Source organism: Parambassis ranga, chromosome 1 (assembly GCF_900634625.1).
Source record: "Parambassis ranga chromosome 1, fParRan2.1, whole genome shotgun sequence".
Lineage (NCBI taxonomy): Eukaryota > Metazoa > Chordata > Actinopteri > Ambassidae > Parambassis > Parambassis ranga.
The window spans coordinates 15,442,840-15,464,732 of record NC_041022.1 but is presented as its reverse complement, the minus strand read 5'-3'; the positions used below and the strand labels follow the sequence as shown (position 1 = coordinate 15,464,732).

The window sequence follows — 21,893 nt, the reverse complement described above, 5'->3', positions numbered from 1 at the left end:
CAACAGCCAGAGAGTCCCATAGAAAACTAAGACTCCCCAGAAATGGGGAGTCTTAGTCACAATGTGTCACACCCACAACTATGGGTCATGTCACAAATGCTTCATTCATAGTTATATACAGTCTTTGCCAATTACCAGTGTGTGCTTCAAACGTCCTATCTGTGGGACATTTGCAGTTGCAGCTTGGCCCAAAAACTACATGGTAAGTGTTAGTTAGGATCATGTTTTGGGTTAAAACTCTGTCTCAAACATATGTTACGAGGAAAATCTTCAGGCTTCTCTACTTTCTTGGCTACCTACATGTCCTCACAAAAAACACCCGCATTTGGTTTATGATACATCCCTCAGATATGACACGTGGCTCTGTTTATGCTGCATTGCCAAAACAGAACCTATGAAACTGCCTGACTTCATCTGGTCATGGGACTGGTTTGCTGTTAAGAGGTCGGTGATAGAGGTCAGTGGTGGCACAAACCTGGCAGTGGACTTTTACCCAGGAGGTCAGGGGTTAATGTTGATACTGCTGCTCTAAACTCATGGTTAATGTTGTATCGTCATTACACACTACTGATTAAGGGCCATTGCCATTTTTGGTTACCATGGTGACAGGTCCCACCCACATAAACACATGGAGAAACACATAAATTCTTTATCGTATCTTAAAGTGTCAAATCTGGTATTTATAGTCATGCAGGTTATTTCTGAATCCAAGACAGATAAGGAAGAACTACTTCAGTCAAATAATATAATAGTGATAAGAATCTTTTTTTCACAGAGCATCATTGAGGCATCAAACTACACCCACATCACCACATATCATATGTTTTGGTCAACTCTCCAGGAAAAAATGTGGTTATGCAATGATTAAAGTGTGTGGCAGTAAGTCTGAGATAGGCTCCTTCCTTCTATTACACATTGTGTTAACAGGTGCACTTGAGTTTGTTGTTGTAGCATTTCACAATAAAAGCTACAATACACACTTGATTGTTCCACTGAAGGTGTGCTACAACAAAATGAGGTGTCAGATTACTTTTTTCATTGTAGTATGAAGGACATCTACATTAAAAGGGTTCACAGTTGGTGTGTGTGCGTTGTGTCTGCCAATGGAAGCCTCATTTTTTTGGAGAATCAAATATTAGTAGGCTGCATTGATTTTGGAACAAACCTCTACATTCTTGTGCGAGCTCACTCTTCCTGCCAACTTTGTCTGGTCTGTCTACTCACTCTTCCTTTCCAGGCAGCAGAGTCACTTCTCTGAACTGTGTTCAATGTGCAGGCCAGCAGCATCCCTTTCTTTCTTGTCTCTCTCTGTCTCTGATGGCATTACGAGACGTCAGACTTGATGATAAAACATTATTAAAATACCTTTTCTCCTACACTGTTACACATCCATATGCCTGAATATGTTTTTTTAGCTCATAAATGTCAAAATAAAATAAAATCTTGTCCTCTAATGCCTCACCTTGAGTGACAGACAGATAGACAGACTGTTTACAGTTTGATGCATACACTTAGTGGCAATGTCTCCCAACTCACTGGCTACCAGCCAATAGGAAAAGATGACAGGAAGGGCAAGAGACTTTGTTTGCCTTTCTCCCTCCAGGCATGCACTGTAAAGGGTATTTCCCGTTGCAGTTTAAAGTAAACAATATACCGTCCACGGCTTAATGCTTCTTTATTGATGCTACTAAAAAAAGCAACTCATTCAGTCTATTTGAACTGACTCCTTTTATTAAACTGTAATCATTTGTAGAACACAGTGAGACGTCCATGTTCCATCCCTTCAAACACAATGCTGTGATTATTACAATGCACAATTCGTTTGCTTTTTCGTAATTAAAAAGACGAGGATAAGTTCAGTGAGGTGTGGTTTGATGTGTGGGATTAATTATGGTCATGTGGTACTTTATTGAGACTTTCCGCTCTAAAATCTACCATCTGCAATGAACAATATAGAATAAATTGAAAGGTGCCCTCTTTCTCTGCCCTTTTGATCCTCTTCCTGCTTATCGCTGATCGTCTTTCCCTGTCTGTCCATTCTCGTGCTGCTCTGCTTCTCTCATCTCTGCTGCTCTCGGTTTTCTTGTTACTGTAAATCTCAGATTCTCAGAAGGACAATGACATAATGAGACAATATCCCTGCACTTCCTTCAGGTTTATGTGGATTCTGTAATAAATGACAAGTGAGGGCTTATTTAACATTTTAATTGGTTTTAATTTTTAGCCAATTCTCTGTGTAGCCTATATATAGCCCACTTGGCACACACTGAGTGGGTAATGTAATAAGTAATATATTTTAATGAGGTTCTTTAATCTACATTATTGCTTTTACACCTTAACAGACCATAACTAACAAAAACAGCTTGTATCGGTTCATACAGTCAGTTTAAAAATGTGTGTAACAGCAATAGTAAACACAAAGAAATGACTCTAACATACTATATTTAGATTGTTAAGACTCACAATCCCCAGACTGTAATCTACTCAAGAAAATCTTGGTCACCTTAAATCATACCTATTCCTTAACAAGTTGTTTACTTTGAAGTCAGCTCAGTAAACGTTGAATAAGTGACCCAGTTGTCTACATTAAAAAGGTCATGTTCAGCGAACTCTGTGTAAACAGACTCAACCTGTCCCTCCTGTCACTGACATACATAAATGAGCTCTCTTTATAAAAGCAACACTGACCAATGACAATTTTAAGTTCATTTTTTTAAACTCATAAAACACATTCCCACTCCCAACATGAAGGCTTGATCACACACATCTTTAAGTTCAGCTGTCAATGGTCAGAGCAGGTGAGCCATTTTGTTCCTGCTTTGTTTTTTAAGGATTTTGATTTCCATTGTTTTGTTTTGTATGTTTTTTAGCTCTGTTTGGCTTTTCTATGTCCAAAACAAAAGGGCTCCATTCAGCAAACCAACACACTGAATGGTATCAAGCATCCGGAGGACTGTTACAGCGATATAAATGATGATATTTTGCTCAAGAATGTGATTTTATGTAAAAAACACAGAGTGTAAAATGAGCCTTGGGAGAGAGATTCCTTTGATTCTACATTGGCTTCCAGTGGAAAGGCAAAGATCCTGTAAAGCACTATCTTACATAAACATGTCTATATACTGAGATCCTATACAAACATGAGATTGTCTTTGCTTCCAGCACAAGCCTCTCTCTCTCTACTTGTACATTTTTTTGTTAGCTTAAGGTTGTCAGCATTTGTTGCACCTACATTGTGTCATATGCCTCCAAAGTGATAGTATACTATAAATCAAAACCTGTTAGCTTACACCTCCATTTTCTCAGTATTAAACTAAGTGTTATGTCAGTGTTGCAGAAGTGAAAAAGTGCCCCAGAACAACATTAGCATACTGAAGTATTATTTCTTGAAGTAGTCAACTTCATCCATACTTTTGATCCAGTGGAATAAAGATGGCTTTATTCCTCCTTCTTCTACCTCGAGCAACACACTGACACATTTTAACCCCTCTGTAGCACACGTCTTTATGTACAAGATCCTAATCTCATTTTAATGCACTGCAGGGTTAACAGACTCTAGAGGCAGAATAAAAGCAACCGAGTGAGGACAGATCAGATCAATTACCCGATCCATCCATGGACAGTGGGAGTAGGAGTTACCCTGCACTGTCTCCGGATTAGCCGAATATATTCTCTTTTAATCAGAGTCACCACGACCTTTCATCAATGCCATCTTCCCTCTGACCAATGAGGTGTGAAGGAAGAGGAGTTGACAGGTTTGAATGTCCTTCAGTGTCTGTCCTGTATCATTACCCATCTCTCAAAATAGATCGAAGCAATCTAAAAAAAGAAATCCGTTGTCATGCATTCACTGTGTTTCGTGGAGCTCATGGTCGAACAGTACTGGAAGTTGTAGGTTTGTGTGGACATTCCTACATTAGGGTCCAGTTTCAGCTCCAGTTTTTTTTGTGTTACACAGCAGTCTGAAAGAACATAATTACCTGCTGTTATTTCAGTTACAAACACAGATTACCTGCATCTATCTGATTAGGTTGAAGCCTCTATGCACACAATATAATTACTTCAGCCATATTAGGAATTTACCCATGCTGAATATACACCATTTATTCTTAATGGCATTGTTCAACTTCCAATTTTTGCTACTTTTTTTTTTTTAAATCGCAAGTTCTGATGAAACAAACTGCAGATAATACATAAAAGAAGCCACACTGAAATATTAACATGTCCACTAAGCAGCTGTGGTTGTTTACAAATGTGCATTTATGCATGTGTGTCTATTTGTGTGTGTGTGCGCACCCCAAAGGGAGCCACAAGGGGACTGAAACCAAAGAAAGCCCACTGAGGGGAAATAACTAAATCATGCAGCCCACAGATGTTTGTTAAAAGCCACAAAGAGACAGGAAAGATGGGTCCAAAATGGCCACACTTTGAATATGGGGCTGATTAAATCCTCTCTGACCTGCGGATGGACACTTGTAAATCATCCTTGAATATATGTCAGACAGCAGGAGGACTGTAAAGCCATAAATAAACACCACGCTGCTGTCAGTCCTCACTGAACCTCTTTTCATAGTAATTATTCAAATCTTTTAACTGCAGGAAGGAGCCTGTATATACAGCAGCCAGTACAGTGGTTGGGCCTTGGGGCTGTATCTGCTGAAGCCACTGCCTCTCCCAACACATCAACATATGTGATGTGCCCTCATTTTCAACACCATTAATCTGGTTGGGGGGGTGAGTGGCACTGAGGGCGGTTGAAACGTGATTCAGCAGACAGAGCATTTGACTCAGCGTTTTGTCTTGAAAGTCATCTAGGGACTCTGGGAACGGTGTGTGTGCTTTTTAAAACAGCCAGGTTTATGAATCATCATCTGATGACTTAGACTTAGATACAATTGAACTGGACCTAAAGAAAATAGTCGTCTTGTGATATACAGTGTCTGCAATATAACCTGTAGGGTGTCTGGTTATTAATATTTCAGCTGATATATAATATATACGAAAATATTTAACCTTTGACATGCAGTAACATTGACACTACTATAAAATGCACGCCTGAACGGAACTGAACTGTGTCGTCAAACAGCAAACTACTATTCCCTGTAAGCTCATCAAGCTTGACTACCTGATAATTGATGACTTTATTTAATTAATCCATTTGTTGTGTGCTGTCTGTTGGTCTGTTTGCTCACTGTAAAATGTTCTTTGTTTGTATTCTGATTGAATTCTTGCATGTAGTGCGCTGTGTACACTACAGATTTTCAGTGTAGCCCTTTAAATCAGTCAAGGGGATGCTGTGCATCCAGCTAAAGCGACAATAGTGTTGGATTCGCCCTGCTTCTGCATCTTATTTAAGTCTTGTTATTTTTAGTAAAAATAGTATGTTGAGGACTAATTTATTAATCCTGCCAGAAGCAAAAAGATCCTGTTGAGTAATATACTCCAGCTTTCTAACTTCCCACACAACTGCTCCTTACAAGTGCTTTAAGAAGTGTTATTTTTTTATACTAAAGAATTACAAGGACTTGCTTTAAACACTACAGCACAATAAAATATTCAACTCTACAACTGCCTTTCTTTCCTTGTGTGTCTATACACACACACGCACACACTCACATGCTTTCTCTCTGGAGCAAACAAACACACATAAAGCAGTGTACTTTTTTAACAGGTTCTCTCTCACTTGCTACAATATGGTAATTTTCTTCTGTTCGGTTGTTGGCACCTCTCCAGTGTAATCACTAAGGGGAAATCACCCCTTGAAACACTTCTGAGTGTTTGGCCCTTATTTAAATTGTATGAAATGAGCATACACCTTTGTTCACACAGACAAAAAGGTGGTGAAAAGTTTTCTAATAGAACTCGCAAATGGGAGCGCTAATAGCTAATGCTAAGGCCAAGAGAATACAACAACAAAATGGAGCCTGGACCTGATCTGATCATGAGACATGATACATCATGGTCAAACCTTTCATCTATATGTGCAATTTGCCTGGGTCAGTGGTTAATAATCATCATCCTCATTAAGTTACCTTTAAAAAGGGACCGTTTACCACCAATTTGTTTACATTATAGGTCAATTTAACCACGACTATTATGATTATTAATTCAAAATAAATATGTTTTTAATTCATTAGTGACTCTTACAGTTCATTAGTGACTCTTAAAAACTTTTCATTCTGGCTGCATATCCTAAATGCTACGTGCACACACTGACATAAATGTGTCTGCTATAGAATGCTGGTGATTAATGGGCTCTGCATGTGTGTCAGCGCACATAATGAAATCGCTGTGTTTTACTGCTTCACTAATATGTCAGTGCTCTACTATGGCCCCTGACACATTCCAGTCAGACCAACAATCAACTCATCCACACTACCTGTCAAACAGGCAGCTGAAGCAGTATCAGCATCAAAGTGTTCGTATGGAACGTCCTCCCCGGGAAGCCTGAAATACCACAAGGTTCATGTGTCAGTGGCCGTGGAGCGACTGGCTGCCATAAAACAGGAATGAAGAAGGGACTTAAGGCATGTAAGCTACGTTCACACTAGCAGGGATAACATCCTTCTCCACCAGTGACCCAGAAAAAAACAGGTCTTAAATGTAGCCTACTAATGTCATTTGGTAAAACATAGTCACATTTTCGCTGGCACTACTAATACTGACACAATGAACACAATTATTTTCATTATAATGTATGTTACACAATTAAAAGATAATTAAAGTATTACAGCGACACTGGAAGACCAAAGGAATGCTGCAGATTGGTTGATGTCATCACATGACATTCCTCGCTGTCTCTCTTTTATTATCCTAATGATACAAAAACCACAACAAGGCAGACGCCTGTCTGTGTGCCCGCATGCGGTTAGACAAACAATAACATCAAGGTATGCATGCTCTCTTTGCCTCCTTTACTTTGCAGAGTCTAACGGTACAGTATAATGGTGAGTCAGCTTCTTTCAATTTCTCCAAGGTCCAGCAGCTGAGCAAGATACTGAATAAAAGAGAAAGCTCCTGCTTAGCAGTCAAAACCCAAAGAAGCCCTAGAACGTCTTCTTTTCAGAGCAGAGTGAAACAGGCAGCTGCAGCCAAGTCAGAGGAAGGCTGGTCAAACAAAAAGCAGACACTGAATGTTTGTCTATGCCAGGTACAGCGCGGTAAACTCTACAGGGGCAACGCCGAGGACATAGACATTAACAGTCAAGAGTCTAGCTAATTTTTGTCTTCCAAACACTCATGCACAGTTGTGCATACGCTCTTGTTGAGCCAGTTCAATTGCAGGCATGTATAGCACAACAGCTCTTCAATAAAATATAAGGACCCTTTCCCACATGACAGTGACAGTGTATGGATCTACAAACTGAAGTGGAGGGAGGGCTGAAGGTTAAAACTGCTACTGACTAGTTTTATGTCCCGTGCTCCTTTGTTTTTTGTCCTTTGTGTCCTGCTGCGGACTCATATCATTGTCCTTTTCAGTTTGACCACTTTAAAACGGGATATGAGAAAAAAAAATCTCCTTCTGCAACAAGCGTCTCCAACATGTCCAGACCCAACCAGACAATTACACACACTACATTTACAAAACACTTCTACACGCACACACACACACCTCTATTATTACCAAAAACTTTCCTCCCGTTTTTCACAGCTGTCATAGGACAGTGAAGGTAAACAGAGTTTGACGTTGTAATCCACAAAAGATTCTGGTCTCCAATTGATATAGGAACTAGAACTACCTGTCTTAGGTAAAGAAAGGGGGAAAATGTTTTTTTTGTTTTGTTTATGTGTGTAATTTGAACGCTGACCCTTTGACATCCATTGAATTATGGCTTTTCTTCTCCCTCCTGGAAGAAGAGATCTTATTGCATTTCCTGACAAACACGTTTACGCTTTTTGCAGCATCAGACGAGCACCTTCCCTCTCCAGCAACAGGTTCTGTTATGATATAGTATCTTTATATTTGAGCTGTTATTTGATACTTAGAAGCTTCCTTTTACCTTCTGGGTCAGTGTACCATATGGTGACAAAGGGCTACATGCATGATTTGTGTGCACAGAGAAGCCAGATCCTGTATAGCAGGGATTCTGTGGGACAGTCTTTTTATGGATTCTAAATGCTTGACAAAGGACACACACACACACACACACACAAATCATGTACAGTAGTGTTTCTTTTCCTGCAGCAGTAGCAGAGATGTCCTGCCTGTACGCTATCTAGGTCATGACACTTTAAAGGCAAAAACACGTGTGAACATGAACAGGTGTCTCTCTGCCTTTCAAACATGTAGGACAGCACATTTTTCAAGGGACGGTTCATAAAGGTTTTAACTGAGTCATAACAATTTTAGTGATTGACACAGATATATACACATATACACATAATACATTACCAGATCATGTTTTATTGTATTGAATGTCATTGCAGAATAAACATTGACTTTAGGCCTAGTCAGGCTGGCAGGAAGCTCACACTCGGCCCCTGTCACTCAAAGGGGTTGTGCCAATACTGATGCATCATTTGACACACACAGCTATTACTACTAGTGACCAAAACTGTTGTTGTACATGTTTCTTTCTGCAGTAAAGTTGGCCATTTTGACTCACTTTTAGAGCCAGCCCCTAGAGGCTGCAGGGTGAACTATAATATTTTAGCCACAGAGGTCACTTCTTAGTCACTGCACAACAACGGGCTTATCTGGTGCTACTGTGCAATGGATGGTTATGATGCTACGACTACAACAGAACAATCCAGAGCAGACTCGCCTACAGCTGTTGGTGATGGCTGTTTGTGAACCTTTTAAAAATAACTACCAACAAATTCCTCCTTTAGACGAAGGCAAAACCTTCATTCACAGTCTTCAATTTATTAAACACATCGTTCATACGTTTTATAAATGTAAAGTTATTAAGAGCATTATTAAGGTTGTACTCTTTTAAAATCATAGGTTTTGCTGATGTAAAAGTGTGGACACTGCTGTGTGTGTGTGTTTTTATTTCAGGAAGAATGAAAGTCTTATGTAAAAGTCCCCGGTCCCCCCCTCACAACACACAAACACACACCCTTTCACTTTATTTGAGCCAACTATGCATGACCTAGTTTGGGAACCTTTCAAGCTGAACAATTAACATTTTTTTTGGAAGTGTCTTCCTTTATAGCATCCTTTCCATGGAGGAACTGACGAGACAAACACCGTGCTTAAACGTAAGCACTTTGGCATGAATACTTGGGGCAAGCTCTAATTAAACATGCATGATCAAGGCATGCCTTGTTTGCTCAGTGAAGTATACGAGTCCACAAGAGGAAGACAACAACAATATACTGAGAGAGTCAGTCGTGATGGATTCTCTCTGTCCTTTCCACCAAAAATGAAGTATAGATCTCATTGATGTTTAATAGCTCTGCATGAACCAATGAATTACACATATTAATTACACACACAAAAAGGCTCTTATGTCCAGTGAATATTTGTAATGCTCTTCTGTGCACTGTGCTCTGTACTACTGTACTGTACACACATCCAACCTACAAAGCTTCATGACTCTGGAGATCTTTAAGACCACTTGTGAGAAATCTCTGAGACTCCTTGCATGCTAGGTAAACAAAGTACTTGGTGCACAAAAGACTTCCATTCAGCTACAGCGATTCACACAGCAGCAGGCCATAAAAATCAGGGCATTCATCAACACACAGAGGCATGCACTATGCTTTGTTGCAGCTCTGGTATTCAGTTTCCGCCTCCTTTATGCAGTTTGTTAATAACCCTAACAACAGAAGGGAATGTCAGCGGTAGGTAATAGAGAGTAGGTCTCCAACTACAGGCCTGGCCTAGCGGAAATCTGGCCCTTGGTCACCAGACTGTATTTCAGGAAGAAGTTCAAATGAGGACAAGACAAGCATTCAAATCCCAGGAGCCTTGGCCAGCAGTAACCACACTTTTTATTGGAGTGTCAAGTCCGGCCTAGAATGTGTGCTGTTGTTCTTGTTGTTGGCGGCCATGGCGGCTGTTGTGTACGTATGTGTGTGTCTGTGTGTGTGTGTTCACGGCTCTGTGTGGGAGAGGCTGAGCGGGGACTTTTAACATGGTTTCTCTTCCATGCAACAAAAGCATCTGATCACGATGCTGCACACTATCATGTTGGTTCTTTTAAAAAGATTGCATCCACTGTAAGCATTTACTCCTACGCTCTAATCGCACAACGTAGGGAAAAAAAAGAAATCCATTCATAATGCTGAAAAAAATGCTGACTTTGTGCCCTCACAACTATACCTGTTGAGATAACATTGGATATTTACAATATATCTTATGTACTGCACTAAAGCATATTATTCTCCTTTTTTAAATCACACAACATTTGTACAGTGTAATTATGAATTTGACAACTTGTAGAACTGAATCTACCTCAGAACCTCAATGGCTGACAGAGGCTAGAATTCCCCCCTCTACATTTTAAAACTGCACAAATAGATTTTGGGCAGCACAACAAGTTGTAAACACAACATTGCCATATTATCACCTTATAAAGTTGCTGTGGTGAACATGCCTGTTTATTTAAGATTTACAGACCAACAAGAGCATTTTATTGATGAAGCTAATATTTTGACTCTGTTTTCAGCTCTGTTTGGTCCTAGTCAAGTAATGTACATATGTATAGCTGCCTGCTAAAAAAGTGTCTGAGGCCTGGAAAACCACACAAGGGACAGCTGATAACTGAGAGGAACTGCTGCACAGCAAGGCGTAACACTTGGCTGTGAGGGTACTGAAACAATAATGCCTTGGAATCAGAAGAAGTTCTCAGCAACTCTACATCTTCAGTGTCCAGAAGTGACTACCACTTAGATTTTTTAGTCTGCATTGACAGGGCTTCAGGTTATGAGTCCTATCAGTGATTCTGACCAGACTGGTGAATATCCACAATATCAGTTCATGTCTGTTGCTGGGTGAGACGCAGATTACCGGTAAGCCTACCAAGTGGACGTTGATGTTTGCAGCTTTTTGCATATGTGTGTAATAATGTGTATTTTTACAACCTTTATTGATATAGTGTGTCATTTTTGCACCATATAGTGACACATGAAAAAAGTGTCAAATAAGAAGACGTGCTACTCATAATATGTGCAGAGTGGCATGAATTTGTGATGGCATTACTTCATATATCATAGTATTATGCTGCTTCTCTAAAAGAGCACTGTACAGTGTCTAATAAGCTCTAGAGCAACGACATCATTCCTGAACATTTATCAGTTTATGATCGATCTCTATACAATATCTGCACAAGTCCTTTGCCTCTGCTTCAGAACCCATACGAACCCGAAAGGCTTCATAAAACACATTTTCACAGATTGCTAAAATCCCTCACACAGAACATTTATCCTCAGCAGGAATCCATTTATATGAATACATTTTTAGATTTTAAGAAGTGCAGACAGTAGAATTTTTACCACTTGGGCCAACTATTACTATTCATACCTTGAATGCAGCCTCTCTACTCTGCATTACACAGCCTCCAGTCCACCCACACCAACCTGTGATGGGCTGCCCACAAGACGCAAAATAACTACCTTGATCCTTGTTGGTTCAGTGTATTACTTGTTTTTTGTTGTCTTTCTATTCTGTAATTCATTTATTTTCCAGAACTAACAAATAATCATTTGCAGTGCATACTGTAGTTATGAACCTTAGTTACCAACAGAAGAAAAAATGGCTTCAAAAATACGTCTGTGAGCCTGAGAATTACATAAATATACATGCACACAGTGTTTACTCACTACATAAGCAGTGTTCTTTTCAGTATGAGCAACAGTATCATACTTCTAATCCATTCACACTCATGCTACTCTGGCTTAATAAAAAAAAAGTCATATTACATACTTGCATATTTTATATATTATAATAACTGGCTGAGATAAATTCTTCCTAACATTTTTCTCCTCATTATTTCAAGGCCTGTAGATTTCTTATTTTGCATTTAGACAGCAAGCAAAACTGACACTAGACGCCACCTTCTCCCTTTTTTGCGCCCATGCTGGGTTGTTCAGGACGTGAGCTGCAGCAGCATTTAAAGTGATTCTGGCAAGAACGCTAAAAAAAAATAATCTGATAACTAAAAATGATGAAATATGTATCCTATGCTTGCCAATCCTTTTAATTTTCCTGGCCCTCTCTCTCTCTTAGCTAGTGTTTCAATTCTCTTTTTTTTCCATATAATCATCTCTAGCCCGTCTATATGATATCTTTGTCAAAGAGAATCAGAATCAGAATCAGAATCCTTTATTTATCCCCGAGGAAAAAATTCTTTAAAAGAAAGCAAAAGATGCAGACAGCTGATGCATCCATTTTGTAATTTGAAAAAATATCTCTAATCATGAAGGGAACATACTACAGCACATGTGGAGTTGTTAACTCTGTGTAGAGCAGAGGAGCAGATTTACATTCTACCAGCATGTGCCTCTGATGTGAACAGCTTATCACACTTGCCCTCTTCGTCTTGGCATCTTGTCTGATACCACCTAACTGCTTGAATGAATTTTAAAATATTGATAAACTCATATTGATTAATTCTTCACACACTATATATATGAATATGAAAGAACATGAACATCATACTGCTCCAATTTATACACTGAATGTCAACAGTTCTTTCCATTCATGGTGTCTTATATTGTAGTATCTTTACATTTACTAACAATAGATGTTTTTAGATGGTTCTATGCTGGATAGAACGTCTATCCAGCATAGAACCATCAGTCTACTCACATCACGTCCCTGATTTCCTAAACTGACTCATGTTCACTGACTGTCAGGTCTGCACTTAAGATGTCATGAACAGAAATTTCTATACACACTGAGTGACATGGCAATCATGTAAATTTCATTGGACCGCATGGTGAAAGAAGAGCAACACTAATGCTACAAAAGCATGAACCTGTTACTAGAACTTTGTCAGCATGTGTGCTTTAGAGGATATTTAGCACAATTAAATGATCATATTCTGCACTTAATTACTACTGTGTAATTAAATATTCAACAGCACACATGAGAATGCACATAATTAAAACACCTAGGATGACAGATTTGCCACAGACCCACAGCCAATCCCCCAACACCTTCACCTGGAACATCCTTCCCACTACCCAAAGAAGCAGCTGTCCGCTTTATAGTCAAGAACCCATAATGCACTGGAAGCCCCTGTGCATGCCTGGTGTTGGGATTTAATTGGATATTAGTATCCAGCAGTGTCTGAATTAATCAAATCATTTCCATCCATTAATTTAGTGGAGGAACATACAATTAAAGCCTTATTAGTGTGCTCTCAGGAGTATGCCTTTTCATCCCTCTGCAGAACATTGAGAGTTGGCCAGAGTCCAGTCTAAAGCATTCTCTCTGCATGAATCTGGTGATGGGCACTCTGTCGATCTGCACAAACTGGCTACAAGGAAGAAAAACCCCTATAGGTGCTACTTTTCCTATGGCTGTAGTAATCTTTTAATGAGAGCTTACATAGATTCTAAAGGGTACATTATTGTAATTTTAGCTTTTACTATTCGTCAGATTGTAAATTATAAGGTTAGAGGGCAACAAGATTTCGATGTGGTGAAACATCACTGTGTAGAGCAACACAAAAATGCCCTAAATAGGGTGAAAAGAGATTTGGAGATTTAGGCAGCAAGCTAACATAATCCAGCCCCCTAATGTAGGTCATTTTATGATAATTTCCATATTTATATATTATATTAACTGGAGTTCAGTGCTTTTGAAAAAAAATATTTAAAGGAAAGGAAAAAATATTATTATGATAAATGAAATATATGGAAAAAAAGCTCTTAGCATCCATAGGTCTAATTACATTCAATTCTCCAATTGGGCTTCCTAGTTTGTCTTAATATTATGTTCAGATTTAATAAACAGTTCATGGACTTTTTGTTTTTCCCTTTTTCCTCTTGTGAATCTATGTTAAAACATTTTGTACAAAGTAATCCACACTGCTCAGATGAGCAGCCATTTTTAATTAAAACCATTTACAGAGGAAACCAAAGAGAGAAAAAAAGGGCCAAGGGATTTAACACTCTGTCATCCAAGGCTTCAGCGGATCAAAGAGTTTTAGTTGTGCTTTTTAATGGTTACGTAACATTTTTGTCTATAAAAATTTTGGCCACAGGCACCATGTAATGTGTCCAGAGCTGGACGGTGGCACAGATTTCCTGCAGCCCATTTTTAAATTTCAGTGCAGGATACAATAAACCTGTGCCTGAGTATAGCTGTCAATCAATAGCATACTACTACTGTAACAGGACACTAGAAGTAGGCAGCTACCTCTGAAAACATGTTCTTGCATTATACCTTTCGGTATGTATATATGTATATGCACTGAATGTATATTTGTGTTTGTGTCTGTCTGCTTTCTGCCTGGCTGGCTGGCTGGCTGCCATGTGGCCCACCTCTTACTGTCATCCTGTCTGACATTAGGACTAAGCTGGATCTCATTAGGACCAAGGTGGCAGTGATCCCGTCAACATCGCTTTGGCTCCTGCCATATGGGTCGCCTCCAAGGTAACGGGGCTGTATCAGCCTCCTCAGAGCTGCAAGCCTTGTTATAGCACATGCACAAACACACAGACGGAGTATCCACTCTCTAGACAAGTGAGCACTGTACATACATAGCTGAATAAACATGTCAAACAAAGAATAAAAAATGAAGTTAATATGTGTAAATCTATTGGTGAGATATATATAAATAAAGATATATATATAGGTGTATATAGGAGCAGGCACACAGGAGAGTGTGGCAAACACGAGGGCAATCAATCTAATGTGCCCCTCAAGAATTTATCTTGATAACAGCAAAACTAGTTCAATGTGATCAAATCAGACCACACATCACACAGTAAAATATATATATAGCAGTATCATAACAAACATAAAATATGAAGCAGCAAGCCATCAGAAGCAGGAGCAATGTTTTACATTACATTTATTAGCTACAGTAAATCAGTTTTCTAGTGATGACCTGAGTAAATAAACCAAATGCTGTAATAAACTGATATTTTTTCCGAAAGCTCCCTGCAAGCTGAATGACAATTGAAAATGGCAGAACAATCAGTGAGATCTGCAAAGTCAGTTTTTACAAATTCAATCAGGGAAACTTTTGATCTAATAAATTCCATTTTATGATTCTGTGCAACATCACAGCCTAAAACTCAGTTTGGACTTGTCATGGTCAAGTCTCTGTCAAACACAGCAGGGTGGCGCACGTCAAAATCCCTGCAGACGTACTTGCGAGTGTCTGATTTTTATCAAAAGCAATTCGAGTAGGCAGGAAGTCATTTATGATTTTGTTTAGTGCATCGTTGTTCCAGCTCATATAAACCGAATTTATGGCATCCCATGCAAAACAGATGATATCAACATGTTTTTAATTACACCACCCTATTATTTAAAACTAAAAAAATCACTGAAACTACATGCAAATACACAGGACCACAAACAAATCTGATCCACTGCAAATAAAGAGAAGCACCTTTCACTGGAGTGTGGTTCTGAAAATCACTGTTATTAATTTTGTTGATTATTTAGTTCCTACAAAACGCAACTAGGACACCAGAATTCTTTGGAAACACAGCAACTGTGTCAAAGTTCCACTTTGCCAGACTGGCGGCTATTATGGATTTTCTTTGCCTTTGGCCTGTTTGTTTTGTTTCAGCCCCCACCCTCACAAAATCAACTGTTTATTTCATCAGTTTGGCAACAAAAGCATGTGATCAATCATTCATAATTTATGACGCTGCCAATGGCCCAGGGCCCATAAAAACACTTATTTGCATTACACAAGATCTTAGCTAGACCTCTCAATAACAGACCAATGAATTGTGTTGTTGTACATACACGCAGGGCGCTGATAAGAGGTAAACTTTGCCTCTGTGTTACAGTAGAACACAGGGAGGTGATGTTGTCATCACATGCTCATATAACAATGACCTGGACCCCGTCCTTTAATTCCTGTTCCCCCAGCCAGCATCCCGCTGCCTTTCCCAAGCCCTGCTGTTGTTATTATTTTGCACTTCTCAAGGCAAACGCCCTAAAATCCCTCGTCCAATATGAGTCTGACTGAAACAAACTGGCTCTCCATCTACAGGATCCTCCAGAGAGACGCGCTATTATACAGGTACACTGAAGAAGGATTAGTTAGGGAAAATAATAACTGCTGCTCACTACAGCACACATATTTATCAAAGCAGACACAGCGAGACGTCTTCACTGTCCTTACCTTGACATGCTGTCCGCCAGGCAGTTCTGACCTGGGTATCCTTCACCTCTGGCTGCCAGTGACGCTTGCGAAAGGCCGGGCCGGGATTTCCACGACTCCATTAATTGCGTTACCGGTGAAATTAGATTCAACAAAGGGTTGGACTGGTCCCTCACATCATGCCGTGTGAAAGACATTGTTCCTTGCGCTCCAATCTGGTAATGGAATGAGTGTCCACCGGAATTAACTCCAACAATGGCGGACGTGGACATGCTGTTATTCTCTTGGTAATAGCTGCCATCGTTGGTCTCCTGCTTAACCCCCTTTGACAGGACATTGTTGGAGAACACATCGGGCTCATAGCTCCCATTCATAGAGGAGACAGGGGGTCCTAAGATACCAGATAGACTGTACTCATCAATGTTATTCCTCAGGGACAGATACGTGGTCTCAGATGCAGAGAAGAGACCAAGAGATGGTGACTGCTCACTGTAGGGCTGTTGATTCATACACCCCTCACTTTTGTTTGGCTCACTCTTAATCTGTGTGATAAAGGGTGTGCTGCTTGCATCACACTTGGAGCTGCCTGAACACATGCTCCTGAAGTCAGTCCCAGGTTCGTTCTTAATGTACTTAACCATGCCCATCTGGTCTAAGCCCACGTTGAACAACTCTCCGTCTACCATCTCTACTTTAGGAAACTCAAAGTTCTTGAAGTCCGTGTCTGTGGTCACCCCTGCTGCCTCTGGGCTGTTGGTATCATTCTGCACCAAACCGAGTCCACCAGCAGGACTCGACACTGGAAACCCACCAGAGGAGGGGTTCTGTGGGCTGCTGACAGCCATTGTGCCCCCTGTGGCCGGACTAGAGATGGAGGGCCTCACTGTGTTGCAGTTGTTAGAGGTGCCAGTGCAGCTGCCACCTGTGGGACTGGAGACAGATGACCTAATATTACATGTAGTGCTGCAGGACGGAGGGGATCTCACGCTGCTCATACTCTGAGGGCTGGACATGGGGGACCTCATGACATTGAGCGGGCTGGTGAGTGGTGGTGTGCCCACCGTGCTGGACTCCACAGGGCTACATGTGACTGAATTCCTGCGCTTGATGTTGGCTAGAGTCGCAGCACACGATGTCTGGCTGACAGGGCTGCTGACGGATGAGCACAGCGGTCCAAAGCATGTAGGAGGACTGGTGGTAGACGACACCATATTGTTGCTGCCTCCTGGGCTGGAAATGGAGCTGGAGGTCTGAGGACTGCAGGACAGAGAAGAGGCCAGCATGGATGCTGAGCTGACTGGAGTCCCAGTGGTGCGTTCTCTCGGAGTGGTGCTTGGCTGCTGAAAACCAAATGGCTTTAACTTGGGACTCTTTGTGGGACTACACTGGTTCTCTTCCAGGGCCCGTCCACATACTGGGAACATCTTTCCTGGGCTCGTACTGCCTCCGTGCTGACTAAAAGCAAAGTCTGCCTCCCTGGCAGCATTCATATACAAGCCCATAGACTCAGCCACAGTCTTGGAAAGCTCCTTGGAGTCCATTTCCTGCTTATGACCATGGAGAGAGTTGTTGAAGTGCGGGAGAACAAATGGCTGGGCCTGGCTGAGCCGGAGCATTGGCTGCTCCTGTTTCTTTGTATTGTTGTCTTTGCAGTCAATGGCCGGGCTTCCAGCCGGGCAGCTGACATTGACTATGTCCATCAGGATATCACTGCCAGTCAGACTTGAATCCTCTGTGCTGCAGCTATACTCCATAGTGCCGGGGACCTGAGACCATCTGTTCTCTGTGTCATTTCCATCAAAGAAACTTTGGTATCTTTTGGTCTCCATTGCTGGCTCATTGATTCTCCTGGGAAATAAAGAAAGAGTTATCACTGAGTGATATAACTTATATATTCAGCAATATTTTGATTAATCAAAATAAATATGTAAAGAAGGTTTTTTTTTTACAATAGGTACATGTATGTCTGCACAGCAGGCCTTTACTGGGCTTTGCTGTTTCTATTGTAATGGGTTAATTTGAAAGAATAACAGGACAAATCACTCATTGTCCCGCGCTAAATCTAATAAAAATCTCCTTTTAGCTCGTTGCAGCTGCACTTCGGGGGATCTACAGTGCAATAAGTTGGAGAAAACTGCACTGAAAGGGTTAATCCTGCTACGTGACGTCGCCTGGGTTTTTTTTTTTTTAATTCCCACCTCTGCTGCGCGTCTATTGGACATCTCAGCCTGAACTCCAGCAGCTTCATCAGGCCATTCATGGATTGGCTGGAGAGCTGTCACTCAATAGTTATTGCTCTTGCAGCCACAACATAGCTGCGACACAACTTGAAATGTTGTTTTAGGCTTCGTCACGTGTTAAAGCAAAAAAATTACTGGCAACAAATAAGGCAACAGATTGCGGGGTTAAAGCGCCGCTTTGTTTTGGTGTGTCAGTACATAGCCACTCTCCGCGCCGCGGTGCACTCACTTGAACGGCTTCACGGCTTTTACCGAGCATCCAACATATCTGAGTTAAAGTTATGTCAGGTTGTCCTGCAAAATATGCGGATGCACATGTGCCTAAAATTAAATCTAAAGACGCAAAATAAAACAGATGTCAGCGTGATATTTGCACTCATGCTCATGCCGCAATTCCCCTCCTTCTGTAGGACATGCAACGCTCTGCATATCTCTCCATTTTGCGGCTGGCAGAATAAAAGAAATAGACGATCTTTCTCCATATTTTCAGAGTTGAAGTCATTTTTTGTAGTATTAAAGTGGTATTTTTGGAAATGACAAGAAGGATTAAGTGCAGTGGAGGAGGAAAAAATGAATTATTTAAGTCACATATTAACAGATAGGATAAGACATTTCACTCCACGTTCAGACAGGTAAGTGCAGGAATATCACATCTACTATGATGTTTAAAAGGATATTGTGGTATTGTTTTAGTTAATAATAATAAAGTAGCTAAACTTCTTGCCGACTTTTATTATGAAGAACACACAGCTGGGGGCTAACGGTCCCGTTTGAAACTTATTAGATTCCTCCTGCACAGTAAATGAAGCAGAGATGCAGCTGTTCAGTATTTATCTGCTTGAACTGTGAAAGAGTTTGTTGTCATTGTTATTATTACAGCGCTGGATTAAAATGAACGGTCAAACAGTGAGCTCTGTCCGTCCTTACCTTAATTACGACATTCAGAGTTGTCAGGTGGCTGTGTTGCTGGGCAGCGGTAATCCAGAGGACAGAAAAACACACGCAAAGCAAAGTCAATAAATATCAACAAATGTGCTCTGCCTACTCTTTCCAATACATTGTTTTCAGTTTGACAGCTAGACGCTCTGGAGAAGTCTACTGCGTATGATCACTAGTAATCCTCAACAGCGAGCCGCTGCTCCTGACAGGACGAACGACAGCGATGGGTCGGACGACAGCGCCGGATAATCTCACATTATGGCCGTAATTTTGCAGATTAGCGTTTCTGGGCCCTGGATGAAAAAGAGTAATAAAAACAAACGAAGGAGTCGGTTGGACTTGCAGTCAGACCGACGTCATTCTGTGCACATGGACCCTCCTACTGCAACGAGTGCAACACAAACTCCGAGGAGGAGGGGGGAGGCACGGAGGGAGGGAGGGGGGCGCAGGGGAGGAGGAGGAGGAGAAGGAGGGAGGGGCTCAGCGCGCAGGTAGACAGAGCCGTCTGGAAATAGGGCACCGTGCTCAGTCTGCGCTGCTGGCTCATATAAACTCTCATTTGACGGCATGGATGAGACTTTCTTCATTAAAATAACATTCTCAGCAAGTTTTTAGCAACACTTTTCACTGCAGCCTCTCCATCACAGTTACTTCATGATGTTTTTAATTTCTCCTCTGAACACATTCCTCCCACACAGACATAGAGGGATATAGATGAAAAGAGGAAACATGGAGTTTAAAAGCTCCGAGAGAAGAGCCATTCTACTGTAAGAGAGGAGTCAAGTCAGTGATGAGACCTGTAAGAATATAATCACTGCCTCCACTAGGTGGAGCAATATTTCTATAGCTGCTCAGAAAGCACAGTGGTCAAGGCAAGGTGTCATTTAATCCAGTTCATGTCAAACTGTGAGGAAGGACTCCGTTTTACACCTACAATAAAACAAAAGTCGAACAAACTGTAGTTCATCCAACAAACTTATAAACAGAAATGTTATCATCTGTGTATATTCTGTAGTAAAGTGCATTTTAAAGCAACCTAATGCATCAGTGTTCAAAAGCTATCAAACACGGTCAGGATCAAATACTGTAACTTCCAGAAAATATAATTAGATCAGTGTCCATGACAAAATACGATGTGCCTGTGTTTATCTGTGATACCAACATCAACAAAAATCTTTGCGACTCCATCATTTGGATTAAGCTGTTATTTACATTTTACTGCCCATCTCGCACAGCATTGATGTTAGTGTAGACTTTGGTTTTCCTCCAGCAGCATCCAATAATCAGTTTAATCTCTGAAGTTGTCAGTCACATTCTGTAGTGTTTCACGTGGCTGGATTCAGGCTGTGAGAGCGTAGCTAGTGTATACAGTATAGTTTCAGTGTTTCTTTTCTTCACTGCTTGTCTGGATTCTCCAAACCAGCCTGTAGCCATTATCCAAGCAAGGCAGCAGCAGTTAGATTAGTCAAAGCCAACCAAGCAACGCTGCCCTCCTCCCTGATCTGCCTGTTAATCACCCATGAATGGGGACCTGCTTCAGGAAAAAGCAGGCGAACTGAGATATAACCAAATGTTTCCCACATCCATTCATGCAGCTCCCACTTGTCCATTGAAAATAATGGGTGCCAGTCAAACACATCATGAGCAAATATAATTTAGCTATGTACCGCAGATTTTTCCACACAGTCATAAGAATTTTCAGACTGACAGCAGAACACGGCTGATATGAAATCAGTAATAATTGGGTGCCTCATTGGTAAGAATTGGAGGCAGCTCCCCCTGAATCTCTCTGAGCTTTCAAGCACTGTCATTTTAGACAAATCAGTGATAATCACACTAGCCTGAAAACACTGTACATACATGGGAGATAAAAATAGCAGTGTTTTGAGGGGAAGGGGGGGGTCCTTTCAGATGAGTGATTGCTATGATTAGGAGCAGGCTTCCACTCCACTTTAGACACATAGCAGACAACCCCCAGTAGCTGTAAGGGCCAACTGCCTAACAGAGACATGCATGCTGCGCCTCATGGGGACAGGTGAATTGGAGCATGCTAACTCTGAAACAAAACACTCGTCAACTCAGCAGAAGACCCTGTACCCATCGTGTGTAGTAATTACAGAGGCAGTTTTAATCAAAGGAGAAGTCCATCTCCTCCATCAGCTGCTTATTGTTTCAGTTCAGCAGAGGCTTTCTTGAGGACCATTCACGTTTAGAGTGAACCACTTACCTTTCTGATCCTACCTTTTTATCACCACTGTGATTTAACTGGTAAAAAGGTTTGTGTGGCCTTTGGTCAGACAAACAATTGTTTCTTTTATTCTGAAAATTTTTAACTCACACTGGACAAAAACACAATAATGTAGCTTTTACAATACTTTGATCAAATGACTTCATTGCTCCAGCTCTTCATCTAAGGCTGAAACTTAAATGTAATATATTATGTATATGTATATGTATATGTATATGTATA

At 40.8% G+C, this 21,893-nt stretch overlaps 1 protein-coding gene across 1 annotated transcript in view; it reads right to left on the bottom strand.

The window, feature by feature from the left end:
* The window catches only part of nr3c2 (nuclear receptor subfamily 3, group C, member 2), a 61,417-nt gene extending 41,628 nt beyond the window's left edge, over nt 1-19,789 (bottom strand). Inside the window, exons 1-2 of the mRNA XM_028400936.1 lie at nt 19,412-19,789; nt 16,266-18,092 (exon numbers count right to left, since the gene is read on the bottom strand). Coding sequence (XP_028256737.1) covers nt 16,266-18,073 — 1,808 coding nt within the window. The 5' untranslated portion in view covers nt 18,074-18,092; nt 19,412-19,789. The remainder of the gene's footprint in view (nt 1-16,265; nt 18,093-19,411) is intronic.
* Between the last annotated feature and the right edge of the window lie 2,104 nt (nt 19,790-21,893).